The following is a 20,413-nucleotide window of genomic DNA, read 5'->3' as shown; positions in this document are numbered from 1 at the left end:
ATAGTGATTATTTGAAAAAAATTTGGGACGAAACTTGCCGATTCTTCGATCCGACACGCCGATCCATTGATCCGCAACAGGTTTTGCGGAGGACGATCCGGGTCACCGATCCTTTTTTTTTAACACTGGGCTAGACAAAAGATCGCTCCCTTATGGGGCTGCTAAAACTTCCTTTGCTCCCTCTGATTGCACAACAATAACCCTTCAACAAGGGCTTTGACAAGACTTGGCTAGCACTCCTAGATACAACTTCAGAATATCCTCTTTATATTTTATTTCATTTTTATTTTAGTGTTTGGTACTGACTATCTAGACTCACTAGGAATAGGACTTAACTCTGTATGACAATCCAATTACGATGGATCATATAACGAGAGTGATGTGCCTCTTCGAAGATAGCTTTCTTCACACTCTCATCATTCGGGACACAAACCCGACCTTTGAATCTTAGCAAATCCTCACTACATATAGAGAATTCTTCTCTCTTTCTCAGCTTCACCTCTTCTACAATTGTTATAAGCTGAGGGTCTTTCTTTTGTGCCATTCGAATCTGTTGGATTAGTTGGGTTCTGCCTTAATGTTGGCAATTATACTTACCACACAATTAATGGATGGAACCGGATGTCAATCCACTATTTCCTCTAACAATCACATTTCTTGGATCATTAGATGAGCTAAGACTCCCGTAGATTTTCTACATAGAGCGTCGACCACAAAGTTAGCTTTTCCTGAATGATAATAGATTGTACAATCATAATCTTTTAAGAAATCCATCCATCTTATCTGCCGCATATTTAAATCCTTTTGAGAGAAGAGGCATTTCAAGCTCTTATGATCCGTGTATATTTCGAATTGCTCACCATATAGATAATGCCTCCACATTTTCAAAGTGAATACTATTGCAGCCAACTCCAAGTCATGAATTGGATATTTTTTCTCATATTTTTTCAACTGTCTGGATGCATATGCCACTACCTTCCCATATTACATTAATACACAGCCCAGGCCTTTATGTAAAGCATCACTATAAATCACAAATCCCCCACTCCCCTCAGGAATTGTTAAAATAAGTGCCGAAGTTAATCGAACTTTTAGTTCTTGAAAACTCTCCTCACATTCACCTGTCCACTCAAATTTGACATTTTTCTATATCAATCGAGTTAATGGGGTTGCGATTCGAGAAAATCCTTCTACAAATTTTCTCTAATATCTGCCAATCCCAAAAAGCTTCGAACTTCAAGCACATTACTTGATTGTTTCCAATTAACAACCGCTTCAACCTTTGAAGGATCAACTGATAGACCTTCTTTTGATATGACATGTCCTAAATATGTCACTTGTTCAAGCCAAAATTCACATTTACTAAGTTTGGCATACAATTTCTTTTCTGTTAATATTTGCAATACCATTCTTACATGTTGCTCATGTTCCTTCTAACTCTTGGAATAAATTAAAATATCATCTATGAATACCACAATAAATTTATCCAAAAAGGGCTTAAAGACCCGATTCATCAAATCTATAAATGCAGCCGGTGCATTGGTTAATCTAAAAGGCATGACTAAAAATTCATAATGGCCATACCATGTTCTGAAAGCTGTCTTGGGAACATCTTCACTTTTAATCTTAAGCTGATGGTATCCAGATCTAAGATCAATTTTTTAAAACACTTGTGATCCTTGTAATTGATCAAATAAATCATCAATTTTAGGTAATGGATACTTATTTTTCACTGTCACTTGGTTCAACTGTCTATAATCGATACACAATCTCATGGTCCCATCTTTCTTTTTAACAAACAATACCGGAGCACCCCAAGGTCACACACTGGGCCTAATAAAACCTTTATCTAATAATTCTTCCAATTGTTGTTTACGTTCCTTAAGTTCTGCAGGTGCCTTAGAAATTGAGGCTACCCTGGCAATAATTCAATAGAGAATTCAATGTCCCTGTCAAGCGGTAATCTTGGCAATTCTTCAGAGAAAATGTTGGGAAATTCTCAGATAACCGGAGTGGTATCCAAATTTATCTCTTCCTTCCTATCTTCTTTAAAATAGGCAAGAAAGCCTTGACACCGTTTTCGAATGAGACAATTAGCTCAAATACAGGAGATTAAATATGATGGGGAGTCTTCTTTGTACCCTTGAAGTAAAATACCGGTTGATTCAGAATACTACAAGTAACCATTTTCTTGTAAAAATCAATACTTGCATCATATGCAAAAAGCTAATCCATGCCTAAGATTATTACATCAAAATCTTGAATTTCTAGGAGTATTAAATCAACCAACAGTTCTTGTTCTTCAATCTTCATTACACAAGATTTGTATACTATGTTGGTGTCACTTGAATTTCCCATCAGTGTGGCTACCTCTAGACTGTATTCTAATTGTTCTAGTACTACCTTTAAGTGGCATCCAAAGTGTGGTGACACAAATGAATGAGCAGATCCAGGATCAATCATAACATGAGCTACTTTTTGGAAGATAATAAGAGTACCTTGGATCATTGAGTTTGAGGCCTGAAGGTCTTGCTGAGTGATCACAAATACTCTTTCTTTCATCTGAGGCTTTTGAGCTATCTCTCCCTGCTTTGGAAGTTGTTGCATCTGTAAGCCAGGACATTCTCTAATCTAGTGCTCCAATTTTCTACATTTAAACAAGCTCCAGTATTCCAATAACAAGGGCTCGATCCATAATTTTTCCCACATTTTTTACATGGTTCTATTGGGCTTTGAAGTGGCAAGAGCCTTGGCTTCTTGTTTGCCCTTTCAAACTGTTGTCGATTGGATGGTGTGGGTCTAACCTGACTTTTCTGATTTTTCATCTTTTGGTAATCTTCGAAATCTTTTTCGACAATTTGGGCTCGATCCACTACTTCAGCCTAAGTTCTCAATTTTAAAACTGATATTCTGCTTCTAATAGCTGGTCTGAGACCCCTTTCAAATTTTTTCACCTTTCTTGCCTCATTGTTAATCATATGTGGTGCAAACCTGGCCAATTCAGTAAACTTGCCCTCGTACTGTGCTACTGTCTGGTTTCCTTGGATTAATTCCAAAAATTCCATTTCTTTTTGGTCTCGAATAAAATCTGGAAAATACTTTTCATTAAATGCCTCTAGAAATAGTTCCCAACTCAAGAGTTTATTTTCTTTGACCAATACTCCTTTTGCCATTTGCCACCAATGTTGTGCTTCACCTTCTAACATAAAAACTGCCAAGGCCACCTTCCTATCATCAGGACATTTCATTACCTCGAATATTTTCTCTAATTGCATAATCCATCCCTCAGCTTCCAGTGGGTTTACAGCACCCTTAAAAGAAGGTGGGTTCAATTTCTTAAATTGTTCAATATTACTCCCACCATTTTCCGTAACTGACTGCCTTTAGTGAATTGTTGTTTTCCATCTGATATTGCATTAGAGCAACCATATTTTCCAAGGCTTTGTGAATTCCTTCCATATTAGCTTCAGCTATTCTGAATCTTGTTCGTCCCAGTCCGTACACACAATAAATGTGATTTTAAGTACATTCTTTTTAAATTTCCTAAGAATCTTAAACCTACTGCTTTGATACCATAATTGTCACGCCCCAAGAATTTACAATACTGATATTCCTGAGATGTGAAAGTCAAAACATATATACATCTCTTGATAGGACAATTTATAGTGGCGAATTCTTACAAAGTAACAAAAAAAAGTTTAAGCACAACTACAATATATGCCAGAGTTGATCCTGATGACCAGTCAAAATGAAACCACAGTTATGCTGAAAAAATGTTTACCATAATTTGATGAGTTTGGCTACTCAGTAAGTGATCATCATAATCCTAAAAATAATCATGGTTGAAAGATATCGATATTTTCAAAAAGGAGATCTATTAACAGAAACGCATTAACAATTTCACTTTCAAAAATGCATAATTAAGTATAATCCGAATAATTGAAATGCATAAAACATTTTAACGGCAGTGCATAAGTAAAAGGATTTCACAAAATACCCTACAGGCATCCCAAGTAGGTCACCTATATACCCCATCAGCGTCCTGATGGGTCCACTTCATCCCTATAGGCGTCCCAGATAGGTCCACTTAATCCCTGTAGGTCCACTTATACCTCACCGACATACCGGATGAGTCCACTTAATCCCTACCGGCGTACCGGATAGGTCCACTTATACCTCATCGGCGAACTGGATGAGTCCACTTGCATACTTAAAGTATTTCTAAATCTCTTTAAACATTCGAAAGCAGCAATATCGTGTACTCAACATATCACTGAAATTATTAATATGAATTTCACTGAAACCATTAATAACAGTCACTTTCAATAACATTTCAAAAATAACCAATCAAATATTTTGGGCTCAAATTTAGAAAGGTAGCAGTTCGTAAAGACATTCTAGCATAATTGCCAATCTAATATATATAGAAAAACTCTTACAAAAATTCAAGAATACAGAACTATCACAATTTATGGGATGTCAATTCGCAAATAAACATTTCACAGACAATGCTATAATCAAATGCAAAAATATCAGTTTTCAGATAATAAGGTAGTCATTTGCACATGAATTTTACAATGTCTAAAATATTCAAAAACAGTAGAAAGAAATCTCACAATTTTACTAAATGCAGGAATATCACATTTATTTTTAATAATTTTACAGTATCTAAAATTTTCTAACAATAGACAAGAAAAATAAATAAATTTATTTCTAAGAATTTACAGCATTTAAAATTTATAACATAGATAAAATATCACACTTTTATTAAAAGATTATTTTTCAAAATAATGAGGTCGCTTGCGCATAAAATTTATCGCGCCTAAAATTCATGATAATAAGCAGAAGTAATTATTTCATTTCATTTTTAAAAAGAACGGATTATTTTTCAAGATAATGAAGTCACTTACCTAAAATATTTGAGAGGGAGCTTCCGATAAAAATTCGGCTAAAGAGAGAAAGAGCTCACTGCATTTTAACTAGAGAGAGAAAGATCTCAAAAATTTTCTAGGGTGGGAGTCCTCGCCTCTCCTATTTAAATTCTTAAGATACCTTATTATATTATCTTATTAAGTTACACCTCATACATGAGGTGTAACAATTATATTACACCTGAACGTTTAAAGCCCACGTCCACTAAAAGACGTGGCAAGGCAGCAAAAACTTAAACCAAAAGCTTTTGAAAGTAGTGATGGTCCCTAAGGACCATCATGCACGTATGGACCATCACTTATTAAAAGTTTTTTTTTTTTTTTTTAAGGATTGTTACAGCCGCCTAGGCCTGAGTGATGCGCCCAAGCCTTCTAGACCGCTTAGGTGTTGGGCGGTCCGCTTTTTGAATCACTGCTAACAATTGGAAACCAATGAGACCCCTTACCTATTAGTTGATTGCTATGGGGCTACAAAGGACACTCTCACAGCAGACAGATATTTTCAATGAAACACAGAGAAACTAAATAGATTTTGGATCACTCCATAAGGTTATGCCTCATAAGCAACAAATTCCGAGTCTATCTAAAAGAAAAGGAGTCATTTATCAAAATAATATTACCTGGTATGGTGAACAACAGCTCAAGCTCTTCAAATATTCAATAGGACTGCAATGTTGTTAAGAGCGGAGAGGTGGCCGAGCTCGTGAAGGTACAAGTCCAGTCCAACCAACTTAACCAGATGGGCTCACTGATCAGACTGGTAAAAAATTATTATCCTTTTTTGTTTGGGGAGTGGGGGGGATGGGAACAAAAATTGAAAAAGAGAGAAAAATCCAAAAAATATTTCATAATTCATAATTTAAATCAATATCAATATGATTTTTTAGAGAAGGGCACATGTGATCTAGCCGGAGTATATAATAATTTTTTTCTTTTTCAATTCTTTTCTTTCCTTCATGGTCTAGATCACTCACAAGAAGTCCTTTTACGATATAACAACTTCAAATAAAATAAAAGAATACAATACAATTGGATCTCAAGAACTTGAAGCCATTCAGAACCACACTCTTCATTAACAAAAGAAAAGACACAACCTATGCTTGAAAATAAAAGATATAATAAATAAATATGGAAGAAACAAAAGAGGGTGTCGAAGATTATCTTAACTTGGCTTCTTACATCCCACACCGAGTCACCACCTTCCGATGGCGTGGGATCTAATGGTCAACCTTCAAGCTCAACCGGAAAAGCAAGTTTGGACAAGCCACACCAATGGAATATGAACCCCTTTGATCACAAACTCAAACCCTAGGTGAATTCCCTTAGCAACCTAGTTTGAGAGAGATAGATTCTCTTTTTGCTACACCCTAAAACCCTTAGCCATAAATCCATAGTTGAGAGATGGGAGAGAGAAGAACTCCATAGCCTAAACCCTTAGCCCTTTTTCACAATGTGGGAGAGAGAGATCCAAGAGGTGGAGAGAGTGGAGCGCCCCTTAGGCTTTCTTAAGAGAGAAAGAGAAGTTTCCAAGATGAGAGAGAGAGACTTTCTAGATTGGGGTATGCCCCCTAGATGGATGAGAGAGAGATAGAAAGTTTGGTATAAGAGATATGGTGTAGAGATTTGGGTAAGGATCAATCATTTCTTATAGTGCTTGAATAGGAATAGGGTTTTCCTTGGTTTGTCACTCATATGAGATTGAATATGAACCATTGATCTTAGGTGACTTGTGGGGTGAGAGATCTGAGCTCTCCATTCTTTAAATGGGCCATCAAGAACTTATCGAAGGTGCTAGACCATTACCCCCCACTTCCTAAATCCTTTTCCCATCAATTAATTAAAATAAAAAACTAATATATCATAATATTACTCTTTCTTATTTCAAGCATAGCCTTCTCATACATTCCAAAATATTAATCAAATATTCCTCAAGGGTTCAAAACTTTCCAAAACAACACAAAACCTTCTCTCAAGCTTCAAAGCTTGAACACCAAATAGGAAAGATGTCATAAGTGGGACATGCCACCCATGGTGGCCCATAATGGACCCCACCCATCATGCAATGGTGGGCCCAAAAGACCTATTGGGCCTCCCATGCATATTTATTTTATATTTTTGGAAATACAAAATTATTATTTGAATATTTAAATCATTATAAAATCAATATTTCTATTTTTATAAATCCAAATTTGAGAAATAAAATACCCAAAGATTAGAAAATTTCAAATAACAATTCTAAAAATCAAATATAATAAAATATAAATAAAATCAATAAATCTTGATGGGAAAAGGATCCATATGCTCTAAGAATACATATCAATTGGGGCACTTCATGTCCAACTGCGAACTACGAACCACACATGCTTTCTCAAACCGACCTAGCATTGCCCATGACCTACAGTCTATGCAGGGGATCATTAGTGGGTCACCAAAGTCTAGCCAATAGGCAAGGGGTCGCAGTCCCAATAAATGGATTTCAAGTCCCCCCCGGAGAGGAAACGCCAAGGTCATCCTGACCTTGATGCAATCCATGGCTCGATGATGCACAGAGGGTATCTCTCGCACATGCACACGCTTCACCCTGAAAGAAGGTACGCTTTCTCGAAAACGACTACCGATGGGCATGCCGTGTGATGGAACAAATGATGAGGATTTGACCCTGTCCCTTAAGGCCTTTATCACACACAAGGGTCACACAGTCCCTCAGCATACTCCGACCGCATCAAGGGATAACCCATATAACCCTCATCGATACGATTCTCAAAGCCCAAGAAACATGGGTTTTCCCCAATCAGACTGACCTAGCACAAGGGACCATACTCCCACTGAGTTCATGTTCTACTATATCATTTCATTTTACAAGCACTCATAAAGCCTTTAATGGCCACACTCACTCAACAATTTGAACCAAAATCACTGCTAAAAATACAAAAAAGAAAAGCACTGTCATAAACTCTTAACTATAAAAATCAATTTTCCATGGTTCACTATTTCCATAGAGTTACTCATTTATTAATTAAACAGTCAATAAAATAAATAAAGAAAAAAATTCATATCAAATTAAAACAAAAACCGAAAATGCATGATCTCCAAAAATGAACAATCTCCATACGTAGAGATGCAAAAAATGCACAAAAAAACCACTGACAATAAAAGCCCAAAAAAAAAAAAATTTATTCAATTTTTTTAAAAAATTTATTCAATTTTTTTAAAAAATTTATTCAATTTTTTTAAAAAATTTATTCAATTTTTTTAAAAAATTTATTCAATTTTTTAAAAAAATTTAAAGTAAAATAATAAAACAAAGAACAAACGAAATGGACATAGGGATTAGGGGCTGAAAACTTTGGATTGAGTGGCCAGAAAATGCTCAAAAAAGTAGCAAGAAGTTGGCCGATTATAAGTTTTTGTTTAGAGATAAGAGAGAGAAAATCATCAAATTTCTCTCCCTAAAAAAGTGTTATTTTAAACCTTAAATCCTCCATAATGCTTTCATTTACCAAAATGCCCCTTATTATTTTCAAAATGATGAAAAACCCCATTAGAATGGGTTAAAATGGTGGAGAAGACAAAAAACAAATTAGGACTTTTTTGGTATTTTACGTTTTGTGTCAGGAATGGCAATTTTGGTTCTAAACCAGTGGAATGGCAGGTCCATTGGTTCAGTGGGCATTTTGATCCAAGAGGTTCCCAGACCGGAATGTCTTCGGTTCATAACTTTCCATTTTGGAACAGCCAGTCTTGTCTAAACAACACCAATGGATTGAGACAATACCTTCCAGATTGCGGACCAATTCAGAGTGAAGGGGAACCTGCAAACACTATCCAGTGGTCCCCAAGAAAGCCATCTCCAATGGCGCATCAACAATATTTTTCTCAAAACTTTTGACAACATACAAGGAATTTCTACTTTGTTATCTCGTGTGGTGGGATCCAATCAGCTGGCCAATTCCCTCACTTAGGAAGGAACAACTAGATTTTATATTCATTCTTTCAAAGAATATTAGATATATTTTTTTTGATAAATGTTAACATTGTATTGCTGAGGAAAAGTTACAATGAGGTTCGAGATCACCTTAGAGAAGAGGTGACTCGATAAAAATTGTGCTGGCCTTCCATATACAAAAAGGGCTTAAAAGGCCACCCAATTACAACAATTTACAATAAGCTTTTGCAAAAATACATCGAGTGGAAAAAACCAAAAAAACGAGCCATATTAAGTCGAGAGAGACCCTGGTCCTGAGCAAAAAAGGAGTCGGACCCGGGTAGCGCTATTCCTTGGCCCTGGCTTCTAGCACCCTCTTTCGCCAATATATCTGCGATGTCGTCGGACGCCCTCCAAATATGCCTCCAGGAGACGTCCATATCCCTGTATATATGATCAATTTCATCAAACAAAGAGGCTAAGTACCACGGTGGAGAGCTCTTTCTCCTTGCCCAGGAGATAACATTATAGGAGTCCCCTTCTACTAGCAAAATAGGGACCAAGGAAGAATCAAAGAGTTTTAAACCAGTTAGTAGGGCAAGAGCTTCGGCATGATTAGAGTCCTTTATACAAATGTACTCTGAGAAGGTTAAAAGGACAATACTTGGTGGTCTCGAAAGACACCCATCGAAATTCAGTTTGATGCTTCCTTGGGGCGGTGGTTGCCAGGTTTGAGTTCTTTTCACCACTCTAGGTTGGTGGTGAAGAAGATTGGTCCATTGGGTGAGGAAAAAATTCCTTGGGATACTTGAGAAAACCTTGTGATTGGAGGCCCAAAAAGTAACCAAAGAGATAATCTTGTGGAAGAGAGCAGTAGTGCGTAGTTTAATGCCTTGGAAGATTCTAAGGTTCCTTTCCAACCAAATGGACCATATGGTTGCTGCAACTGTTGCCTTCCATAACAATCTTCCTACCTTAGACCAACAAGAGTCAAGATCGTAAGAGATCAAGGCCTTGATCGCAGGGGGGTAACCCATTGTATGCCAAAAAGTTGCAATGCTTTACCCCAAAGGTCGAAAATAAAGTCACAGAGAATAAACAAATGTTGGTTCGACTCCTCCTCGCATAAGCATAGAGCACATCTATTGGAAAGCCGGATTCCTCTCCTTTGAAGTTGGTCCACGGTGAGAGCTCTATGGGAGCATGCTAGCCAGTTGAAAGTTTGGACTTTTGGAGGAGCAATGGTGGCCTAAACTTTGGATTTGATAGCTGTTGGGTTAGCCGGAAGAGTAGGAGGTAGGGTTAATCCTTTGTAGAAAGAAGCTACCGAAAAAATGCCAGATGAAGAAAACGTCCAGAAGATAGCATCACTTCCTTGAGGCGATAGGAAGTGGGAGTGAAGAGAGGTTGAGAGAAACTGAAAATGGTCAAACTCCTCATCAGTAAGATTTCATCAGTAAGATTCCTACGGAAGGAAGGGTTCCATACTCTCTGACCCCATGTTAGGACCATCTCCTCTGCAATTGAAGAATCTTTGTTTTGAGCCAGAGAGTAGAGGGTACGGAACACCTCTTTCAAAGGGGAGGTTCCTAGCCACAAGTCGGACCAGAATCTCACTCTAGAGCCCTCACTAGGATGATATTTAATGAACTTTCTGAACTGGGAAAGGGCCGAGACAAAAGATCTTCAGGCCCTTGAAGCATTTTGCCAGTGACTTCTAGAGGGCAGCCAAGCACCATTTGGGATGTGATACTTTTTCTGTAGAACATGGGCCCAAAGGGAGTTCGGCTGGGTGGCTAGACACCACCACCATTTCCCTAGGAGTGCATGGTTATGTTTTCGAAGGATACAAATGCCAAGTCCTCCCTGCTGTTTGGGTAGGCATATGTTGTCCCATGCTACAAGATGAAACTTTGTCTTATCCGCCTGGCCCGGCCAGAGAGAATTACGCATGATCTGATCAAGTCGATTGGCAACCTGGGTTGGCATGTGGAATAGGGACATGAGGTAGACCGGGGAGTTGGCAATGGTAGCATTGATCAAAGTCTTTCTTCCTGCCAAAGATAGAAATCTACCCTTACACCCAGCCAGACCCTATCTACTTTGTCTAGGACATAGGACCATTGTCTTTTCTTGGGTTTATCCAATCCCAAAGGTAGGCCTAGATAAGAAGTCGGTAAGTCTTCCACTTTACATTCCCACCCCGGAATGAAGGACCTGACCTCTGCTGATGTAAGGGCTACACCCATCATTTTTTATTTATCGAAATTGACTTTGAACCTAGTCGCTGTTTGGAAGCACCTAAGGAAGAGTTTGAGGGTTTCAACTTCGTTGCAGGAGGCATCGACAAACACCAAGGTGCCATCTGCATACTGCAGATGAGACACTGTTGGTCCCTGTGGACTACTCCTGAAGCCCGACAACAAACCAGTTTCGTAGAGCTGGGAGATTGAGCGACTGAAGACCTCTGCCGAGATAACAAAGAGGAAAGGGGAAAAAGGGTCTCTTTGGCGGAGACCCCAAGAAGAAGGGGAAAAAAAGGGGTTCCGTTGATAAGAATAGAGAAATATGGATGTGAATAGCAACCTCACATCCACATTCTCCATTTATTTCAGAATCCCATTCTAGCCATCGTCTCTTCAAGAATTGACCAGTCCACATGGTCATAAGCCTTTCGCAATCAATTTTGAAAACAAGGCCCGGTTTCTTAGCCAGGTGCCTCGAGGGGATACACTCGTTAGCTACTAGGGCCCCATCAAGAATCTGTCTATCTTTGAGAAAGGCAGATTGATTTGAAGAAATAACTGAGGGGCAGACCTGTTGGAGTTTGGAGGCTCGGACTTTAGCCAAGATCTTGTACGAGGAATTCAGGAGACTAATGGGGTAGAAATCTTTGATTTCCTCAGCACCTTCTTTCTTAGGAACTAGAGCTATGAAGGTTGCATTAATGGCTTTGTGCAGAGTACCCCTGTAGAAGAATACCTCGAAGAATTTAAGGAATTCAAGACAAAAGGTGTCCCAGGACTCCTTGAAGGGAGCAATCGAGAATCCATTGGGACCTGGTGCCTTGTCTTTGGCTAGAGCATTGAGAGCCAAAAATATTTCTTCCTTTGTGAACTGTTGCTTGAGCCAAACAGCTTTTTCGTCTGGGAGGGTAAGAAAATCAAGGGAAGACATTCTCGGTCTAAGGCTAGATGGGGCAAAGTAAAGAGTCTGGAAGAACTCTAAAATTGCCTGCTTTATCTCAGCAGGTTGAGTGAGGTGTCTGTTATTAACCTTAATCATCGAAATTGAATTGTCTCTCCTGCGACAATTTGCAATGCGATGGAAAAAGGCAGTATTCTGATAACCTGCTTTCACCATGTGATTCTAGATCTCTGGAACCCGTAGATCTCTTCTTTTTTGAGAGTTGAATGGTACTCAAGTTTAGACTTAGAACGGAGGTCTATCTCAAAGGGTTCCAGTTGCCTAGTCTCCTTGAGCCGATCAATCTCTTGGATGGTATTCAACAGGGAGGACTTGAGTAAGGAAAAATTGTCGGGGATGGATCAACTCCAAGTTTTGATCAAGGTTTTAAGGATTTGAAGTTTGGTCTGGAGGATATACCCTGCCCTGCCCGAGACTTGAGCAATAGGGGAGTTCCACCAGGTATGAAGGAGAGTAGGAAAGTCCATTTCAAGAAGAAGGTGGAGTTCATATCTGAAGGGCTTGGGACCTCTCAGAATGGCAGTTGTGTCAAGCAAAATGGGGCAATGGTCTGAGGTGGGTTTTGGAAGGGCTAAAAATGAGGATCTAGGAAAATGGTCCTCCCACTCCAAGGACAGGAGGAACCTATCTAATTTTGAGAGAGTGGGGTTGGAAGCGTGATTGGACCAAGTGAAACTACTACCCTGAAGGGGAATGTCTAAGATCTCCGTCCGACTGATGAAGTCTGAGAAATCCCGCATTTCCGGAGAAATCGAGTTTGAGGAATTTCTCTCATGGGATCAATGGGTGACATTGAAGTCCCCTCCCAAGCACCAAATGGGATGTGGGAGGGAGACTACATGTCCCTGTTCAGACCAAAGCCTGCTCCTGAGGGAAGAAGAGGCTGAGCCATAGACCGCCGTAAAGAATATCAGATATTGTGCAGTTTTTTTTTCTTAAATTGAAGTGTACAGTTTAGAGAGTTCTTAGAAAGTCTGTAAAAGTTTGCATACATCAACGAAACTTAGTTCACATTAAAAAAAAAACAAAAAAGACAAGAAAAATTGTTTATCTGGGATGGGGAGTCAAAGCAAAGAAATTCTGCTTAGGTTCTCCAAAATCTTTTGAAGAACAGGATCAAAAACTTGGAGGATGCTCTTTTGATTGGACCAACTACCAACTCGAATCATTGCATGTTTTGCCAGCTAGGGCAAGAAACCACTACAGGCAAATGGGAGTCAACAGCCCATCTTTCTGAGGACATTAAGTTACCATCTTCCAAAACCCCATCTAGAAAGATGAAGGGCAATCAGGATGGTGAAACATATGCCTCTCCAAATGCTAGAGCACTCAAGGTTCGAGCTAACATCTAAGAGAGAGGCAACTCTGACAATTATTTCAATATGCTAACATCAATGGGAGTCCATAATCAACAGGTTCCAAGCCAGGTTCACCATCCTGGCAGTATTAATATAATCATATCTAGTAAGCATCTACAAATCTACCCTCTTCTTTGGACACTATGTGATGTCCCATGAAGCCCTAATGCTCCATAGAACCAAACTAAAAAAAGGAAGAGGGATATCTTAGGAGAGAAAACAAAGAGACTAAAGAGTGAGGGGCAATATGCATGGCACTGCTTTCACTCAGATCGGCAAAGCAGGTATCCAGGAGGCTCTCCCCAATCTCTCCACATCTTTTCCAAAAGCTGGGTCAAAAAGCTTGTTTTCCCATAGTTTGGAGATAAAGAAAAGGAAGAACACATGAAAAAGAGTTTCTGGAGTAGGGTACATCTGATTAATATGTGACCATTTTAGTAAGAGAGAGTGAGGACTTGCATTGATGTGATGAATACCTGATTAATATAAAAACTATTTTTATGCGAGAGGGAGAGAGAGGACTTTCATGAAAGCAAGATAGGAAGCATAGATGAAAGTGAGATGGATCAATGAAATAGCATTTAATAGAAGGCGAATGTGATCCCATATAGATAGATATAAGTTCCTACCCTCACTGGTCGATCCCATGTAATGGGATTCCTACTCCCACATCGGTGCCCTGCTCTAGAACCGCCTCATCGAGGCTTCAGAGCAGGACCACCACCTCTATGCGTCGCTCACTTTAACAATGCACCTGCTACAGAGAGAGGCCGCTCTCCCACAGAGGCAATTTTCCATGGGAATTTTGGGTGGCTCCTTTTTAAAGTGAGAGACTCCCATTGCTCATTGCAGCTCTTTCTAGTAGTTGTTTAACAACGACAATGAAAAGGAAAGGCGAATGTTGTTGATCTAGAGAGCAAGTTTAGAAAGAAATACAGTTGAGTGTTGGTAGTGTTTAGAAAGATGACTATTTATGACCCAAAATCCTGAATCTCATCAAAATAGTGGACTTCAGTTCGTTGTAACTCCTGGATAAATCATCTAAATCATGTGCTCTTGAGCTTGATTTGGATTTATTTGCTGCACTTATATTTGTGGTTCATACTCACCTATTTTGCTTCTATCCTATTACACACATGATCATGGGCCGGATCCTGTTTATTTTGTGCTTACTTCTACATCTAGGCAGTCCTTCAACCCAACTATAGCATCATGTGTCTAGCAGAGATCTCTACACAAACTTTAGCCAAAACCTCATGTTGACATATCATCATCATCATCAAATCCTTTTTTCCCTAACTATTTGGGGTTGGCTACACGAATCCTAGTCCGCCATTCTTCTCTCTCAAGGGTCGTACCCTTAGTGAGGCCATAAATCCCCATATATTTTTTTACTACTTCCAACCATGTCCTTCTAAGCCTATCCCTTGCCCTTTTTGAGCCTTCCACTTGGTATAACTTGCACCTCCTAACAGGTATTGTACTGGGTCTACGCTGCACATGGCTAGCCCACCTAAGTCTACTTTCTATCATCTCATCGCCTATTGGTACCACACCTAAGTTATTCTAAATGTATTCATTTCGAATTCTATCCCTTGTCTTGCCACTCATCTATCTCAATATCCTCATCTTAGCTACCCTCATCCTATGGGTATGTTGCTTCTTGACTGCCCAACATTCTGTCCCAAAAAACAAAAATAATCTCACAACTAACCTATAGAACTTGCCCTTCAACTTCATTGGTATGCGACGATCACATAAAACTATGTACATCTCCACTTCTCCCACCCAACTCCAATTCTACGTGCACCATCTTCCTCAATCTCTCCATTCTCTAGGATTATCGATCCAAGATATCGAAAGCATGCTCTTTTTGGAATCTCTTGGCTATCTATTTTAACCACTTCCTCGTCTCTACTCCTCTGATTACTAAACTTGACATATCTAACATAAATTTTTCCTTTTGTAATTGATGGACTAATAGAATTAAAAGTGAACAGCTGTGAGTATACAAATAAAAGTTCACATTATTATAAAACAATAAGAAAAATATGCTGCTCAGTAGGAACAAATATTTCAGCTGAGACCCACTAAGATTCCTTGATTTCCTTCACTACATGTCCATAACTGTAAGCTACAAAAACCAATGAATTATTTTGAAGTACCTTAGTAGAGATGTTGGCCAACACAGAATCCTAGAAAGGATGATCGTCGTGGCAACACAGCCACTTAGGCCAGCAAAAGCTCCCTCTAATGTCTTCTTTGGACTAATGTTAGTGAGTGGAGTCCGACCAAACATCTGCACATGAAAAAGACAAAATGAATGCTTCTTCAATGCAACCTGCAATTATTAAAAGGTGACCAACAAGAATAACCTGCTTTTTCATGCAAATAATATGAATTACAAACAAGTAATAGTAATAGAAGTGTTGATTTCATTATTTAGACGTAAGAAATAATATACTTAAGCACGTCTGTTTCAGGAAACCTGCGCACCCGAAAACAAGGCAGAAAATAATAATGATATTGATATTATTATAAAAATAAAATGATAGTTATTTCATAAATAATAATGACATGATAATTATTTGACAAAATATTTCCTAGTGCATGTAAAGCAATTTATCAAACCTACTATGCCATTTGTCTAGCCTATCTAATGTAAACACTGTTATAAAATGATTTAGAAGCTTTTTGTTAACATGTTCTAAAATAACATCAACAAGTGATTCCATTGAAAAATAATAAATCATTTAAATTCATCACCAAACATACAAGGAAAGAGGTACAATTAGCATTCCAATTAAAAGGGAAAACAGTAAAGACAACGCCCACTTTCGAGAACTAGAAACTCATATCTTCCCCAAGGTTTTTGTAGAGTTATACGCATGTGAGGGCATAACTCATTTCTGCATTGCATATTTTTATTACATTATTTGCATTTTGCCTTTTTTGGGGACATAAATGCATATACCAAAATGTCTCAAGGGCTCTTTGACACCTGATGTGAATGCAGAATGGACATTCATTCTCTCCCTAATCGTCCATTTGCTCGCTTTCTTTTGCAATCTAACTACAAACTACTGGAATTCCTTAGGGTCTCCTTTTATGCAAGTTATTGGTGGTATTCACTCCTTAGCTGTTGTGTAACCTAAACACCAAGACCACCAAACAAAGGCCCTGGGCCTCAAACCCTTGACCAGGGAAAGGATCCATGGTTGCACCACTCTATGTGTGAACAAACGAGTCCTTAACAAATGAGAAAAAAAATCTAGACTGAGAATGACCATGAAGACATCCAAAGCCACCGTCAATAGTGAGAACTGTCCGCTCCAAGCACCTTCTATGTAGTGCATATACGAACATTTAATCCTACATGAGTATGAGCTGCACAAGTCTTCTTAAGAACGCTACAGGTTACCCCATTGAGGTGCCATATAACAGACTTTGTAACCCTCGCATCATCCCTCCCAGAGTAGAGAGTAGCTAGGTGGATGGGCTGATGAGAGAAGTCTAAAGAATACAAGACCAGGAAACTCTGCACAAGTTTTAGTCCAGTCACGGCGTCTCACTTACACGTGCTTCAGGAGCATCCTAGCATAGGACCTCGAGTCTCAAACTAGTAGTCCTTAAGGGGGTTACCTTAAGAATCGAGCATGACCTGCATCGCAGATCATGATATTGAGCAGGCTTAAGCTCTCTAACACTAGGAAGATGATCAAGGGTGCTTTGAGATCAATCTCCCTAAGCATATGTTGATGAGATATCCAAAGCATTTTGATTTCCAAATAAAAGGGACATTCTAAGGAAAGAACGGGGCTCTGAAAGGCATGCCCTTCGCCCCACTTCTTGTACACAACCATCTTTTCCAGACAATCAATAAACTGGAAAATCTATTGGCTTGAGCATTATGGGATGAGGAACATAAGAGCATGCTAAGATCACCAGCATCCGGCTTTCAACTAGAGGAATGCCTACATCATGAAGAGGTCATATTCATGGCGGCTTTGTTTCGACCAATGTTCGAAAATTCGGCCGCCCAGTTGCCTAGGCAGCCAAATTGCTAAAACGCCAAGGCGAAACTTTAGGCGGGGCACCTAAGCGGCTTGCGTCTAGGCAGGGAAGGTGCCACCTAGGCGCTCCAGTCAAGGTGGCCGCTTAAGAGCTTCCTCGATGCAGGTTGCTAAGGCCGGAAAATGCCCTCAGCAAAGGTCAAATTTAGAAACTCCCCCCCCTAAAAAGGGGGGGAAAAGGGTTTTGGGGGGTAAACCAAACCCCCAAAGCCTAATCCGTGGCTAATAGAGAGATTAAACCTCCCTAAAAACCTCGAATCAGTGATTTATCAAAAGATTGACAAATTTTCGATTTTTTTGATTTCTTCCCAAAACAAAGGCAATAGTTCGTGGGTGTTTATGGAGATTCTAGAAGTCGATTTTGCAGACTTTCAACGACCTAATGGACGAGGTTTGTGCTGACATCAATTTAATTTTGATATTTTTAAAGCATTATCATATTTGAATAAGGGTTTGATTTGTTTTTGCTATGTTGTATTATGTTGTGAATCATTTGTTTTTTTTTTTTACTTTATTTTTCTTTTATGATATATTTACATGTTTGTAGTTGGAAGATTGACTTTTTTTGTGATTAATTGATCTTTTCCTCATTTGGACGATGAAATTGGGCTTATATCGAATTCTTTTATGAACATTAATTCTTTTCTTGTACAATTTGTCATGTTTTGATATTCGATCATGTTTGTTTTACTTAATTTGATAAATTAATAATTATGTTATATCTTAATTCTTACATGAAGTTATATATGATTGTTTTTTTCGGATTGACATCGTATACATTATTTCTTAGGACTAGGTTGTCAATAAAACTAACATCTAATATCTTTATTTAAAACTTATATCGAGTTTCTTATGTTTGCAGGGACCTCAACTTTTCCTTCTGCTAATATTAAGATTGTATGGACCTCAACTTTTCCTTATGCTAATATTAAGATTGCAAGGACAAGTAGGAGGTGGCAAATCCAGGAACCCCAGGCCTCACCAAGTCTCTATTCTCAGTAAACTTCCTCGTCATGGCTAGGACCTGACTAATATAGAATTCCCTAAGTTAAGTAAATTACCCTCAATGAATCAATGCATTCAAAATACTCATATAAGTAAAACAAATAACTAAGGAACTATAATAACCGTAAACATAGTATAGTACTATAGTGTATACATGGGTGTGACTGTATAAAAAAAGTGTGAGTTTCCTTGCCTTTTTGATGGTTGCCTCCAACGGCCTCAAGCATGAGGTCTATGCAGTGTGACGTATGCAGTGTGACTGAATACATATCAGTCACAACTTGGACCACATTATCCTTCCCTATCTCTTATGTGCACTGGTCAACTAAATTAAAAATGAATTCTGCATTATGATACTTCTCAAAAGTATCAATAGACCTGAAGAACATTGTCCCTAATGGACAATTCACCATCAAATTCATGATGCTTTTGTTTCTCTTATCACTCCAATCATCCGTCATGGTTGTGCAACTATATACACCCCACGCATCCCTATGGGTCTTCAAATAGTTATTAGTTAGCTCCACTTCTTTCCTAAGTATTGGCCCTTTAAGCTCATAAGCAGATGGATCCTTCAACCCAAACTAACCCACTGCTTCCCACACAATCTGGAAGCTACTCAAGTTAGCGGCATTAAAATACATGCCTGCTTTGAATGACCACCTCCCCACATATTGGGGGTGGAATGCACCCAAAACCCTTTCCCCACTTAAAAAGGTGAGAAAATTACTTAAACTGCCCTCAGTGGAGGGCCTTTCTCCACCCACACGCCAAGGTGCTTGAGGCCCACCTAGGCACCTAAGCAGGTGCAGGCAACTAGGCAGGCTCTTGATCGTCTAGGCACCTCAATGCCCAAGCACCCCACCAAGGTGAATCCGATGAGGTGAGGTCTCCTGGCTACCTAGGCGTAGGTGGCCAAAATTTCGAACCTTGATTCAGTAATTAGACAAGCCACTCACTTAGATGTCAAGTTCTAGGAGAATGATATCTAGCTAGATTCCAGCTTCACATTTCTATATGCAGAAATACTTGCCATTCATAAGGGCATATCGTTTGTTCACTATAAATCCTTCCATCAACATGACAGTTCAGAAACTTGGAAGTTACACAAAACTCATGGACTTTACTAGAATAGACACTTTACAATACAATATTAAGAGACCAAAATCAGAAAAAAAATAAATAAAATAGAATTTTAACAAGGGACTTCCACAATTAGTTTTCTTGAATCATCATAGAAAGATCCAATAATCATATTTACCCACCAAAAAAAACGAAATTGACATGACTTAACAAATGCAAAAGTAGTACGTGATAATAAATGATGGTACACCACAAATAGAACACAACTCGTATAACAGGGCATTTAACATAGGCTCTTTCAGAAAGTCAAAAGAGCTTTAGCTGAATAACTTCTGCAACTCATTACAAACTCTTCATTTGATATAAGAAAGAAACTCACAAATAAACATGCCGTAAAACATTTTTCGTGTATAATAATGGTCTTGCAAGGAGCCAAGGTGCTTTTTCATGATCATGACAAGCTAATGTGTCACGAGCCTGATAATCTTCAGTAAGTCTCAAGTTCCCAAAATCAATGCCAATGATAGAAATCCAAGTCTGTTATACAATCTATGTAAAAGCTATCAATAACCTAAAAAATTCAAATTTGTGACAAAATGTCAATGATAGCAATGGCATTTTTAGGAGGTTAAGAGCATTTGCTAGACCCCAAATTTTGCGCATACACTTTCTTCAACCCGACAAGCAGCTATAAAAAATTGAAGAAAACCTTAGAAAATAGTTTTTCTAAACTTTGTGAAGGCCATCTAAATTATGGGCGGCCAGATCTAGTCCTTTAAGAATTCAAAATCAATTGTTTTATTTTAATTTTTATGTGGTGATAAGGCCTTT

The 20,413-nt window shown here is 38.6% G+C and overlaps 1 protein-coding gene across 38 annotated transcripts in view; it reads right to left on the bottom strand.

The window, feature by feature from the left end:
- LOC18445616 (phosphatidate cytidylyltransferase 4, chloroplastic) overlaps window positions 1-20,413 on the bottom strand; it is a 56,373-nt gene that overhangs the window by 10,639 nt on the left and 25,321 nt on the right. For 13 of the 38 annotated variants that reach the window (XR_016045613.1, XR_016045616.1, XR_016045617.1 and 10 more), the window contains one exon: window positions 15,587-15,720. Coding sequence is in view for 7 of the 38 variants with exons in the window: in XM_006855752.4 (XP_006855814.2) it covers window positions 15,587-15,720 (134 nt within the window). In the remaining 31 variants the exon portion in view is untranslated. Of the gene's footprint in view, window positions 1-5,551; window positions 5,689-15,586; window positions 15,721-19,961; window positions 20,120-20,413 lie in introns of all 38 variants that reach the window. The other 25 variants (XR_016045615.1, XR_016045614.1, XR_016045618.1 and 22 more) reach the window with 5 other exon arrangements.

This window comes from Amborella trichopoda, chromosome 12 (assembly GCF_054954075.1).
Source record: "Amborella trichopoda isolate Santa Cruz 75 chromosome 12, AtrichopodaSantaCruz75HAP2 v2.0, whole genome shotgun sequence".
NCBI lineage: Eukaryota > Viridiplantae > Streptophyta > Magnoliopsida > Amborellales > Amborellaceae > Amborella > Amborella trichopoda.
The sequence above is the reverse complement of the archived record's forward strand: the minus strand, read 5'-3'. Positions and strand labels throughout refer to the sequence as shown.